We start from the raw sequence: 13,709 nt of genomic DNA on the forward strand, positions 1-13,709 counted from the left end.
TTGTAATCAAACCTAGAGACAAAGGGGGAAATATAGTCATCCAGAATCAAGATGACTATATTGAGATGGTACAGAAATTACTTAGGGACAAAAATACTTATAAAATTCTCCCAAATGACCCCACAAAAGTATATATGGCGGAATTGAAAATTCTTCTGACGCTAGAGATAGGGATCTTATAACAAAGGATGAATTTCAATATCTTTTTAGGAAAGATCCTACAATTTCCACTTTTTACGCACTTCCAAAGGTGCATAAGGACAAAATACCAGTCCCAGGAAGGCCTATTGTATCTGGCAATGATAATTTAACTCAAGGTATCAGTGAGTATGTGGATCAGATTTTAAGACCTTTTGTCACCAGCCTCCCGTCTTATATTAGGGACACGAAAGACCTTCTCTTGAAAATTAATGATATGGTACTAACACCAAATACCATCCTGGCAAGCTTGGATGTTGAATCTTTATACAGTAACATACAACATGCACTAGGTATAAAAGCTACAAAAAAATTATTGAGCACTAAAAGCAGTAACTTTGCACAGCATAATCACTTAGTACTTTCTATGTTAGAATTATTTTAGAGCACAATTATTTTATTTTTCAGGGTAAAATATGCCAACAAACAAATGGTATGGATACGTCATGTGCACCCACTTATGCAAACCTTTTTTTAGGGTGGTGGGAGGATAATTTAGTTTTTGCGGATGGGATGTCGTCATATACCTGCCACATCATTTTTTGGGGCAGGTATATTGACGACATACTCATCTCCTGGGATGGCGGTAAATCACTTTTTCACGAATTCACCCAAGCTCTTAATGATAATTGCATAGGAATGAAATTTACGTATGAGATTCAGGAGAGGGAAATAGTGTTCCTAGATTTAAAGATCAAAATTACAGAAGATGGACATCTGAATACCGAGATACATAGGAAACCGACCTCTACTAATAGCTATTTGCATTGCTCCAGTTGGCATCCTACACCTCTGAAGAGGGGTATACCCACTGGCTAATATTTGAGGGCTCGGCGGAACTGCTCAGATGAAGCCTCTTTCATGGGAGAAAGTGGACAACTACGGGAGAGATTCAAAAAGAGGGGGTATCCTATAGCCCCCATCAAAAGAGCCTTTAATAGGGCCAAGACCACTGATAGAGAGGACTTACTTAAAACAACTTCTATAAAAAAAGAATGAGATCATCAGATGCATTGGCACTTTTGACGGATACAACAAAGAAATTTGTCGTATTTTGGAAAAGTACTTGCACATTATCCAGACAGACAGAGATTTAAAATCAGTACTCACCCCAAATCCGAGTATCACTTATAGGAGAGGTCCTAATTTGAAGGACCAACTGGTCCACAGCCATCTGAAAGAAATAAAAACGGAAAATACATTATCAAGAGCCAAATATAGTGGGTCAACTCCACGCAGAGACTGTTCATTTTGTAAATATATCCCCCGTATTAAAAAATTAATTAACCCTGGAGACAGGAAGGAATATAATATCAGAGAATTGATCACATGTAAAACCACAGGGGTTGTATATATAGCATCGTGTCCTTGCCCTATGTTATATGTTGGCAAGACCACACAGGAGCTAAGACGCCGTATCTCGGGCCACCTGAGCTCTATTGAGACGGGAAAAGACACCCCAATCGCAAGACATATCAAATATGTACATAAGAATAAAACATCAGTCTTGCGTTTTTGGGGTATCGAAAAATTAAATCTAGGCCCTAGAGGTGGCAACCTAGATAGGAAACTCCTGCAGTGTGAAGCACGGTGGATAGACAGACTGAACACAATGAGCCCCAATGGTCTCAATGAAGACTTCTCCTTTACAACATTTATATGAATAGAGTTGGAGACACACCATCCTCAATGCTGTAAATATGCCATGTGTATATACGAATGCATTTAAATTATATGAAATTATTTAGCTCTCCTTTTTCAGTAATAAATAATATATTTTTGAATAATAATAGGTAATTAACACATCAAAATATAGAAGTTGAGAACCAATAAGGCAGAAATATCCGTGAGTATATGACAGATGTATAGTACAGACAATCCCAATTGGGTCATAAAACCTATGCAGCAATGACATAGGAATAGTGACACCTATTATTTACAGGAATTTTAAGTTATGAGGTTTTTTCAGTAGTATATAGGACAATGGCTAAATCTTTACAAAGTTTCCTTCCAGTCTGGGCTGGACCGATAAATAGGACTAATAACATGGGACATCTATAATTTTATGTAAAATATCTGCCACTAAAATCAGTCCTTAAATATCTATTGAAACCCTCAAAGGAGTAAAGATCTACTTTGGGCTCAGGTTCACCTATGTACTTGATCTAGGAGGGGGTATAAATGTGCCCCAGTGTATATCAGTATCGAGCGGACACCCTGAATCCAAGTTTAATGTATACCTGTAATAGTACCTTGTTCCAAATAATCTAAGTCCCGACGCATGCGCAAAGAGCGTCTTTGAGCTCCACTTTTAAAGTTCTGACGCATGCCCAGTGGGAATCGGGAACCAGACAAGCCGATGTCTAAGCATAAGCGCAGGCGCATAGGGCCCCCTTGGAATTGACCTCTACTAGGTGACATCATAACGGAGAGACGGAGCGGTGATTGGCCCGAGTGACGCCGACAACACGAGTGTTTAGATCCTGATTGGGTAAGATGGTTTGATGACCCGTCCCAGGATTATAAAGCATATCGCATAGCAAACACTCGTGTTGCCTGTAGCTCCATTCCCCTGAAGACGCCGCCGTGTGCGGTGAAGCATGTCGGGGGAGCTGCGTCGTATTACATTTTAAGAATATGTTAGGGATAGTTGATCTGTAGCACTGTGACCTGCAGACGCAGCGCGCTTCAGATCATATTACAAGGGTAGTATAGATATAGCTGGCTGAGCTGACAGTGAATAGATTGCTATACTATTCCAGCAGGATTATTTATTTAAATATTGATTGACATAGCGCAAAAGCTGATCAGCCAATATATCGTGCGAATGATAGTTTACAGTCTGGTGAGAGATAACACCAGCTGATAATCTAAAGTGAAACAAGTTTTAGAAGATACATTATATCAAATTGAATAAACATCATTCACAAAAGGATACAACTCTCATATAGCTAGTACATAGTGACACTGTCACAAAAATCTACCTCTTGTACTCTATTCCCCTCCATATATATTTTTAAAGCACTCTCAACAGTCTTTTTTTCTTTTTTGTGTATTGTGTATGTGAATAAATAATACAAGTTATGTTTTAAACATAGACCAGAAACAGGAATTATTAGTCCTATGACTATTGGATTATAACCAGATACTACCTCTACTCTATTTTTGAATCCACTCTTGGTTTTGGCTGCAATGATTGCATGAATGTATTTACTGATTGATCAGTTCAGTAGAAAGTAGCAGTGTCCAAAGCAACCACAAAAGGATACTGTTGCTGCAATAAACCTAACAGAAATTATTAAGAGCAGAAACGACCAGAGTAGAGAACAGCCACAAAGGCACAACTATAACCAAGAGAAATAGTCAGGAAAGGACCACAGAAATGCATGTATAATCCAGAAGTAATCTTATAAGAGAAGCAGCTACAAAGGGCACGGCTAACTATCGCAATAAATAAATCAATCAATACCGGAAATAACCACAAGAGGGCAATGCTGTCTAAGAGCTTTGTAAAGATCTCACTAGGGTGAGCTATAAGCAATGCATTTTGGGATTTGTAGTCCTGGCGTCCAAAGCGATACTAAAAGTAGCAAGATACACACTGCAGAGGTTGTGTGGAACGCATAAACCGGAAGTGCTTGATCGGTGGAAGCTGTGGTTCCCGGGTTAGGCAGCTGGAGACTTGGAATGAAAATACGCGTTACTGCTGTTGTCACTGAGCCCGCTTGCGTCATTATGTGAAGTAGGGTCACGTGACTGGTTATTTGTAATTAGGTGCGAAGTAGTTCTGGAGGATGTCCTTCAGTAATATTTTATTAACCCCTTCACCCCTCCCCTTTAAATACATTTCATATATGGTTATGTTCTAGGTATAGATGTGACTCCAGGAGACTGAAGAAATGGCTGGGCAGTAAAGGAGTTCTGTAACTTCAGGTATCAGAAGTCTTCTCATCCTTATTATGGGTTCTCAGGTCCAGTCTTAGAAGTGTGACACCATTTATGGATTCTCCTCCTAACTCGCCAAGAATGGACAAGGAGGTCCCGAGGCCCATGATGGGCAGAATTCTAAACTTATCCTTGAAGATCATCTACCTGCTGACTGGAGAGGTGAGGGATTCTGGGAGGTATGTCACATGTCCTCCCTCCTACCTCTAGGACAGTGATGGCGAACCTATGGCACGGGTGCCAGAGGCGCCACTCAGAGCCCTCTCTGTGGGCATCGGCACCCTGGAAAAACTCTATGGTGTACCAACATGCCTTAGACTTTTCCTGCCATTCATCAGTGCAGGGCGCACTATGAACAGTACAGGCAGCGCACTGAATGCAGGCAGGCGATTATAGCTAAATGATAAAGTACATGGAAGATAAACTATATTGGACTGTAGTATTCAGGTTAGATTTCTGTGTTGGCACTTTGCGATAAATAAAAAGGGGTTTTGGGTTGCAGTTTGGGCACTCGGTCTCTAAAAGGTTAACCATCACTGCTCTAGGATATGACTGGAGAGGTGAGAGATTCTGGGAGTTATGTAACGTGTCCTCCCTCTTACCTCTATCTAGGATATGAACGGAGAAGTAAGGGATTCTGGGAATTATGTCACATGATCTCCCATTTACCTCTAAGGTATAATTGGGGAGGTGAGGCAGACCACGCAGCAGCTATGGGGGCCGCAGTGAACCAAAGGCCCTGCCCCCTAATTACACTCATTACTGTCCAGCTCCAGTAAAGTATCCCTATTATCAGTGGAGAAAACTAAAGGACCTGTGATGATGTAATTACAGGTCCTGTACATCTAGTAAAGGAACTGCACAAAGAATGATGTAGTTCCCAGGTTAGATCGGAGCATCTGCCAGGACATGTCATGACATCATCATAGGCCCTGTACATCTAGTAAGGGAACTGCACAGAGCATCATCACAGGTCCTTCAACCCCCAACAGCATGGAGAAAACCCTCAGGATGATCTAGCATAGAGACTAGAGTAGAGTGGTATAAGGAGGTCCTCCTCCTTTCTCTTCATCCCCCCACCTTTCCCTATTTTTACTCATATCTCACATATATACTGCTGCAGACATTTGAAACCAATATTACCTTGTGTACCTCACACCATAATGTATAACTGACCACATATATATATACACATTGCACTATTATACCTTGTACTTCTCACATCAGACAATCCAGACACAGTTACCACTAGGGAATAAACGCTTAGGCCTCATTAACAAATACGTGGATTTTCACGGACCACGGTCCGTGAAAACCCGTCCTGCTGAGTTCATGGCGTCATTGGTTGATATGATGCTGTGCGCTTTGTGCCGCCGACGCTGTACAGTAATACACTCATATGATCTATACAAGTGTATTACTGTAAAGCATCAGGAAGCGCACGGTGTCTTAGCAACCTATGACACTGTGCGCTCCTGCACTCAGCAGGACGGGTTTTCACAGACCGTGGTCCGTGAAAATCCACGTATTGTGAATGTGGCCTTAGGGCAGAGTTTATCATCCCCTCTGCACTTGCCACTTTCCAAAGCAGCGAGCGGTGAGGTGCTGGAGTAGGCAGTCCATTAAATGCATTATAATCTAGGCCAAGGAGCTGGCGTAGATTATAGCGGAGATCTACACCAGCTCCCTTCCTGGTGTACATCTACTCTTTGTTGCATGGACCTGCACAGATGCGGCACAAGTAATTGAGCTGCATCTAATGCAAGCAGGGGAGAGATTAACGTCCCCTTAACCCCTAGAGGACATCCAAGTACATGTAATGTATGTGGTCTGGTAAATGACTCCGTCTTGAACTGGTTAAACCGTTTCATTATATTTTGTTGGGCTTGTAGGGATTTTTTGACAGTCATAATATGAAGCCATTACAGTGTGCCAGTGAAAATGACTTTTTCATGTGTGTGTATATTCATGGTATATTTGTGTGTGGTTTTATCATTACACAGGATTATGGACCCCAGAGGAAGTCTTGGGAGGAATTTGCAGATAGTGGTCATTCCTGTGCAGCACGTAGACTAAGAAGCTCTTGGAGTCCCGTTAATGAGCTTAAGATCTTGAAACTCGCCAACATGATCACTGAGTTGCTAACTGGAGAGGTGAGCAATGCTGGGACATTATACAGTAATGCTCTGAAGGTATCTGGATAATAAATGGATTATTGTGTGTCAGGTGTCTGTAAGGTGGCACAGTGTTGCTGTGTATTTCTCCATGGATGAGTGGGAGTATTTAGAAGGACACAAGGATCTATACAAGGATATCATGGAGAATCACCAGACAATTACATTACTTGGTAAGTGGACACCTCATCATTCTTCGTGTACGCTATTCCACAAGATAGCACGCATGCTGACTTATCCATCTCTAGTAGTAGTCCTAGTATTGGTTGCACATGTAGCCTGTCTGAAAAGCTAAGTTTGAATATACAGTTAGAGAAAAGTCTTATACTGGATTGTGTGGAGGCACAGATCTGGAGAAGGGTACAAAAAGGTTTTGCTCCACTGAAAGTCCTCAAGAGCACAGTGGCCTCCATAATTCTTAAATGGAAGAAGTTAGCTAAAACCAGGACTCTTCCTAGAGCTGGCCACCCCGCCTAACTAAGTAATTGGGAGAGAAAGGCCTTAGTAAGACAGGTGACCATGAACCAAATGGGCATTCTGGCTGAGCTTCAAAGATCCTGTGTGGAGATGGAAGAAACTTCCAAAAGGCCAATCATCACTGCAGCTCTCCAATAATCTGGTCTTTATGGCAGAATGGCTAGAAAGAAGATTGTCCTCAGTAAAAGACACATGCCGGGCTTGAGTTTGCAAAAAGCACCTAAAAGATTCTCTGGTCTCATGAAACCTGAGACTGTGAGAAACAAGATTCTCTGGTCGCATGAAACCAAAATTTAACTTTCTGGCCTCAATTCTTAGTGGCATGTCTGGAGGAAAGTAGGCAACGCTCTTCACCTGCCCGATATCATTTGTACAGTGAATCATGGTGGTGGCAGCATCATGCTGTGGGGCTATTTTCAGTGGCTGGGGCAGGGAGACTGGTCAGAGTTGAGGTAAAGCTGAATGCAGAAAAGTACAGCGATATTAATGAAACCCTGATCCAGTGTGCTCTGGACCTCAAAATCGGCCAAAGGTTCACCTGCCAACAATCACTCTAAGCACACAGCCAAGACAACACAGAAAATTGTTAGACCCCCAAACAATTAGATAAATATAGTTAACAAAAAGCGTGAATTTTGTTTTTAAAAACTGTAGCACGTGTACATTATGCAGTGTAAAATGTGAGACTGAACAGCTCAGAGAGAGATTTTAAAGTAATGCTTCCCGGTTTTATGGGAAGATGCATTGGGCATGATGGGAGCAGCTTAACAGGACGTTTAGCGCTGACAAAGATCAAGTGAATGAGAGCTGAGCTTCTGTCTACCTTCTGCTTCCAGATCTGTCCACTTTTTAGTGTCGGGCACTGGTGGCTGCACAATACAACTGACTGGTGCGGGTTTCTGATGGTTATCTAAAGAATAGCTAATCAATATCTACAGACTGGAAGACTCCTTTAACCACCGAAATCCTGCATCTGTAAAGGAATATCTACTTGACCTTATAAGTAACACAAACCTGGCTCTTTACATATAGTTTCAGGCCACTGTAAATGTAATAACTATTTTATTTATTTTCATTTAGGATGTGGCAACACGGTGACTTTGGCACAACACGTCACATAGCCAGAGATCACACTGTAACGCTCCCCACTTTGCAACTAATGAAAATGAATGGGGTTGTATTACAACCCTCAAATTGCCACAACAGGACATTCACAAGAAATCCTGCTGCTGTCTTTAACATTAAGAGAAGGGAGGAGAACCACCAAAAGCTAGGTGAAGAACTTACACTCTGCTGAAGCAAATCATAGAACATTTTTATTGAACAATTTGGAAATTTTCCTAATTTTGCATTCAGAAAACAGGTGAATAATAAAAAATAATCAGTACAGAGGTTTCCATAGCTTTATAATAATGATGATGATGATACTTAATATTATTATCACTTGTAAATTGCCTACAATCAATCATCCATAAATATTTTGGTGATCTGCATGCATGGAAGTAAATCCACCTGTTTCTAAGGTGTCAGGCTATGTTCATAGGTGTGGTTTGGTGCTGAAAAAACACATCTTCCATGGATTTGGGCCACTAATAAACCTGCATGAAATCCCCCAGATTCATCACATACAGTATAATGGTGTGGCTATACCACCGAGTACTACATTGGGAGCGATCCGGGGCATTATCTAGGCTTGTCTTCTGTAACATCATGTGATGTGCTTTTGGAGTGGAGCAATGCAACGAGCATCAGGGCGATCAGAAGGATGCACATGATAAGTAAGTTGCATAGTATAGGTAAGCCCTTACCTTTCCTATCATTTAAGGTTTACCTAAGTCAATCTAAGAGGCACTTTTACAACAGCATCATTAAGTTGATACTTTTTCCCATAAAATGATTTATTGACTGATATCTGCTCTGTTCTACCCCTGGAGGCCTGGATAAAGCAGGAAGGAACACTATACACATCTAAGGATCTGTAAGTAGCTCCCCTGCCAAATCTGTTCTATTCCTGGACTCTATATTTGTCTGTCCATTAATTCCCAATCATTGCACACATACAATAAAGACCATGCTGAATGCTGGGAGTACTTCCAATATAGCATTCCCAGGGAAGTATTTATGTCCATTAGGGCTGAAACGATTCATCGATGTAATCGAGGCAAAAAATCCTCGATGCAGTTTTTCTGCATCAAGGATTCGTTTAAATCACATAACCACGGAGCGTGAGTGAACTGAAGCTTCTCACTCACCGCTCCGTGGTCTCCCGTCGGCACCGCGATGCAGGACCTTGTGTTCACACATCGTCAGCGCGCTGGCTGACGCTGTGTGAAACATGAGGTCCTCAGTGCATGCTGGGATGAAGAACCGTCTCCTGCGGACTCCATGTGTCGCGCACTCTGCACTGAAAGGTAAGTATAAAGTTAGCAGAGGAGGGGGGGCACCTGTAATTTGTCATGGGGAAATGGGGGCACCTGTGATTTGGCATGGGCTGGGGGAAATGGGGGCACCTGTGATTTGGCATGGGGAAATGGGGCATCTGTGATTTGGCATGTATAAAGTTATTGGCGGGGGTGGGCACCTGTGATTTGGCATCTATAACATTGAAGTGGCTGATCTGTTGTAGTGGGGGACATAGTGGATGTCATAGGAGGGACTGGGGAAGGGGGACATCATGGCAGTCTAGATGGCATGGAGGGGCTGATGGAAGTGCCATCATGGTGGCACCGGGGGACATGGCATGGAGGGGCTACTGATCTTATGGCACTGGGGGACATGGTGGATCGTATAGGAGGCACTGGGGAAGGGGGACATCCTGGCAATCTGGATGGAGGAGCTGATGGCAGTGCCATCATGGGGGTACTGGGGAACATGGCATGGAGGGGCTGCTGATCTGATGGCACTGGGGGACATGGTGGATTGTATAGGAGGCACTGGGGAAGGGGGACATCCTTGCAATCTGGATGGAGGGGCTGATGGCAGTGCCATCATGGGGGCACTGGGGGACATGGCATGGAGGGGCTGCTGATCTGATGGCACAGGAGGCACTGGTAAAGGGGGACATTTTTATAAAGCAATACGTTATTTTAAGAAGTTTTTTCTTATTAGATTATTCGATTTATCGTAAAAATGAATCAATAGAATACTCAATTACTTAAATAATCGTTTACTGCAGCCCTATTGTCCATGTATTTTTTTTCTGCAGCATGTGATTCCTGTGCATAATGTTATAAAGTAGTTTACTCCACCAGTTCCCTCACCCGGACACATCTGTACTTGACCTAAGCCAAAAGCTAAAGGGGTTTTCCAACCTAACACTTGTGATATCAACATCTGTTCAAGACCCTGGTAAGGGCTCATGCACACAAGCATGTGCAGTGCATTGGGGACTGCAAATTGCGCTCCCCAATGCACGACACCGTTCATGTGGCCTGCGCTGGTGGATGCAGACCCATTCAAATTGAAGCTCCATATTGCTTCTTTGACCTTCCGCTCTATATCTTCCGGATTGTGGACCCATTCAATGTGGCTGCTAGATAAGTGGCTGCATACCCACAGTCGCTGCCATTTAAAGTGTATTCTGTTTTGGCATCCATAGGTGTCGCAGCAGTCAGTCCCTACCAAACATACTCTTATGGTATATGTAGATTAAAGTTTTTTTGTGTAAATGTCTCAAACATGCAGAATGATATTCCCACTTGTTGAGCATTTGGGCAAGAACTGGTCATTGTAAGGTGAAAATGATGTTCAAGTAATCTTTCTGACATGCTGGATTATTTCCATGCAATAATCATCTTCGTCTTTTCCTTTTGTCATAGAAGAAGGAAGTATTTTGTTTACCATTGAGGACGGGCAGATGTTTTACTGACAGTCATTGTCTGTACGACATCTCTCTGTCTGTGGCCAACCAGAGATTTAGAGAGGTAAGTATGGTTTTGTTTTTATAGTGTGGTCTACTGTGGCACTATTTAACATCTGCCACATATTACAATTTGTCTCCTCCCCCAATCTCCTCTACTAAAATGCCTCTCTGAAGCCTTTTCCACACTTCAGTCAGTACTGATATTCATTAAGCACCGTGTTTTTCTCTCTTAACAGATATCACTGAAACTGAAGAAATACCTGAACGTTCCCACAACACTGTTCCTTTCTCAGAATTTTTGACTGATGATGATAGAAATGTTCAGACTGCACAATGCAGAACGGATGAAGCAGCCATGATCAAGAGTCTCGAAAATGTTATAGAAGATCCAGCTTCTTGTGAAGAAAGTTGCATTACCAATTTTAACATGTACACCCCCACACATCACTTAGAGAAATATCCATCTCACCACACTAAGGATACATTGTTTCCAGGTGAACAAGTAATTCTCATGAACGCTAACATTTCTTCCCCCACACATCATATACCACAAGACGCATCTATTAATATTAAGGAGGAATCCCTCTCATGTGATGTTGAAACTTTCTCAGACAGCGATGCCTACTCACCCATTGACCATATACAGTATTCACCTTCTGGTAATAAAGAAGACTATGCCTTGTGTGAATATGCTTGTATTCCGGCAAGCAAGCCACAAACTGTGACTAAACCCCAAGAGTGTTCTGAATGTCACATGTGTTTTACAAGTATGATAGGATTTTTAGAACATCAGTTAATTCACACAAAGGAAAAATCCTATATTTGCCCAGAATGCAAGAAATCGTTTGCCAATGATTCAGAATTTATTTTACATTTGAGGTTTCACCAAGGAGACAAGAAGTTTGCATGTGCCGAATGTGGGAAGAGTTTCAAGAGAAGGACACATCTTTCCATGCATGAGAAGATCCACACAGGAGAGAAACCATACTCGTGCAAAGAATGTGGCAAATGTTTTATTCGACACTCTTATTTCATCATCCACCAAAGAATCCACACTGGAGAGAAGCCATATTCTTGTTCAGAATGTCATAAGTGTTTTACCAGCAAACCAGAACTGGTGAGCCATCAGAGGATCCATACAGGAGAAAAGCCATTTCTCTGCACTGAATGTGGGAAATGCTTTAATAGCAACAAAAGTTTGTATCGGCACCGAATGAGTCACACAGGGGAAAGGCCGTTTCCTTGCGCTCAATGTGGGAAAAGTTTCACCAGCAGGAGGAACCTTAATACACACTTAAGAAGCCACACAGGGGAAAAGCCATTCTCTTGTGACCAGTGTGGAAAGTTTTTTACCTGTAAAAGAAATCTCCAGGCTCATCAGAGACTCCACACAGGAGAAAAACCATTCTGTTGTGCTGCCTGCAGGATGAGGTTTACCAATAAACCACAACTTGTGCGTCATCAACAAGCTCATATACATCATACTACAAGTGTTTTTAAAGAAGAAATTTTTATGACAGTGGTGGATGATCAGTAAGTCAGCACACAACAAGCTTAAAAGTAATACATTGCACATGGTCATACTGTCTGTCGCCTCTTGGATTTGATATGAAGTACAAACTTCATTTTGTTGTCCTAAACTAATTGAAGATGTTTTATCTCATTGAATGTTACCTTCTGCAAGGCAATGTTGAGTTATAGAATAAACTGTGCAACAGGTTCATCTGCAGAGATAAAGACTGAGCTTTGCATGGCAGTTTAATGTTGATCGACAATAATACTCCGTTAGGGCTTATGCACACGACGGTGATTGGCCTGGCAGTCTGTGTGTCTGACGGATCTCCCGGGTCTACCATGGCTCCCCTGAACTGAACTGATCGCATCATAAAACACTAAGATACAGCCAGTTCAGTGCAGGGGAGCCGCAGTCGGCCTGGGAGATCTGGCGGACACACAGACCGCACTTCCCGGCCCAATCACAGTCGTGTGCATGAGCCATTAAAAACAGAAAAGGTCATTGTAGAGTAACTCTGACATTTGTGTAACTTTACATTGAAAACATCACTGCCTGTAGTTTTTACAACATTAAATCAAATGTGTTTTTAATAAAGGCATTTCCAGCCGTTTACATTCTTTATAAATGGCTTCCTATGGTAAAAAATAATATCTTACCGATCCTCCATTGCTTCTGTTCTTTTGCCGTATGGCACTTGGGTGGCCTCTGGTTATCTCAGCATGCAGAAAGGGCTGTTTAGCTCATTGCTGGCTGAGGTTGGTGACCATTGGGGGAACCTTGTAGTATTGTAACAATAGGGACTGGTAAGGTGATATTGGCAGATTTTATTATTTTACTAAATCGAGAACTTAAAAAAAACAAAAAACTATCTGACAGTGTCATTAACCGCTGCTTAGGTAATACCTATTTTTATTTATGGCCTCATCTGAAATTATTGCATTTTTGCTTTAAGGAGTAACTCCAGTCAAAGAAAAAACGTATAAAGAACATCCTTGGTGAATCTGCAGTCTTAAAGGGCTTCTGTCAGCCCACTAAACAGTTTTTGTTTTGGTTAATAATAATCCCTACACTGCGAGCTTTGCATACATAAGCTAAATATTCATTTTGGTTCAGTAGAATTTGATAAAAAGCTATTTTTATAATATGTAAATTACCTTGCTACCAGCAAGTAGGGCGGCTACTTGCTGGTAGCAGCCGCATCCTCCGATCCTAATGACGCCCCCTCCGCATTGTGATTGACAGGGCCAGGGAATGGAATCGTTCTCTGCTGGCCCTGTTTGAATTCCAAATCTCGCGCCTGCGCCGTACCTGTCTTTAATCGGCGCAGGCGCACTGAGAGGCGGCCGCTCTCTCGGCCACTCCATCCTCAATGCGCCTGCGCCGGGTGTAGATGTGACGTCATCGGCGCAGGCGCATTGAGGATGGAGCGGCCGAGAGAGCGGCCGCCTCTCAGTGCGCCTGCACCGATTAAAGACAGGTACGGCGCAGGCGCAATATTTGGAATTCAAACAGGGCCAACAGAGAACGATTACGTTCC

General features: G+C 42.4%; 1 protein-coding gene across 3 annotated transcripts; it reads left to right on the forward strand.

Moving 5' to 3' along the window:
- The first annotated feature begins 3,834 nt into the window (after nucleotides 1-3,834).
- Nucleotides 3,835-13,236, forward strand: LOC122941344 (zinc finger protein 501-like). Of its 3 annotated transcripts, none has more exons than XM_044298490.1 (5): nucleotides 3,835-3,972; nucleotides 4,068-4,305; nucleotides 6,147-6,296; nucleotides 6,370-6,490; nucleotides 10,893-13,236. In XM_044298490.1, exons 2-5 carry the CDS (start codon nucleotides 4,198-4,200, stop codon nucleotides 12,191-12,193), a joined length of 1,680 nt encoding a protein of 559 aa, XP_044154425.1. In that variant the 5' UTR covers nucleotides 3,835-3,972; nucleotides 4,068-4,197; the 3' UTR covers nucleotides 12,194-13,236. The 3 variants fall into 3 exon arrangements, with proteins under 3 accessions (XP_044154425.1, XP_044154427.1, XP_044154426.1); XM_044298492.1 differs by having other exon boundaries at nucleotides 6,381-6,490; XM_044298491.1 differs by having other exon boundaries at nucleotides 4,068-4,131.
- The last annotated feature ends 473 nt before the right edge of the window (nucleotides 13,237-13,709 follow it).

Source organism: Bufo gargarizans, chromosome 6 (genome assembly GCF_014858855.1).
Source record: "Bufo gargarizans isolate SCDJY-AF-19 chromosome 6, ASM1485885v1, whole genome shotgun sequence".
Classification (NCBI taxonomy): domain Eukaryota; kingdom Metazoa; phylum Chordata; class Amphibia; order Anura; family Bufonidae; genus Bufo; species Bufo gargarizans.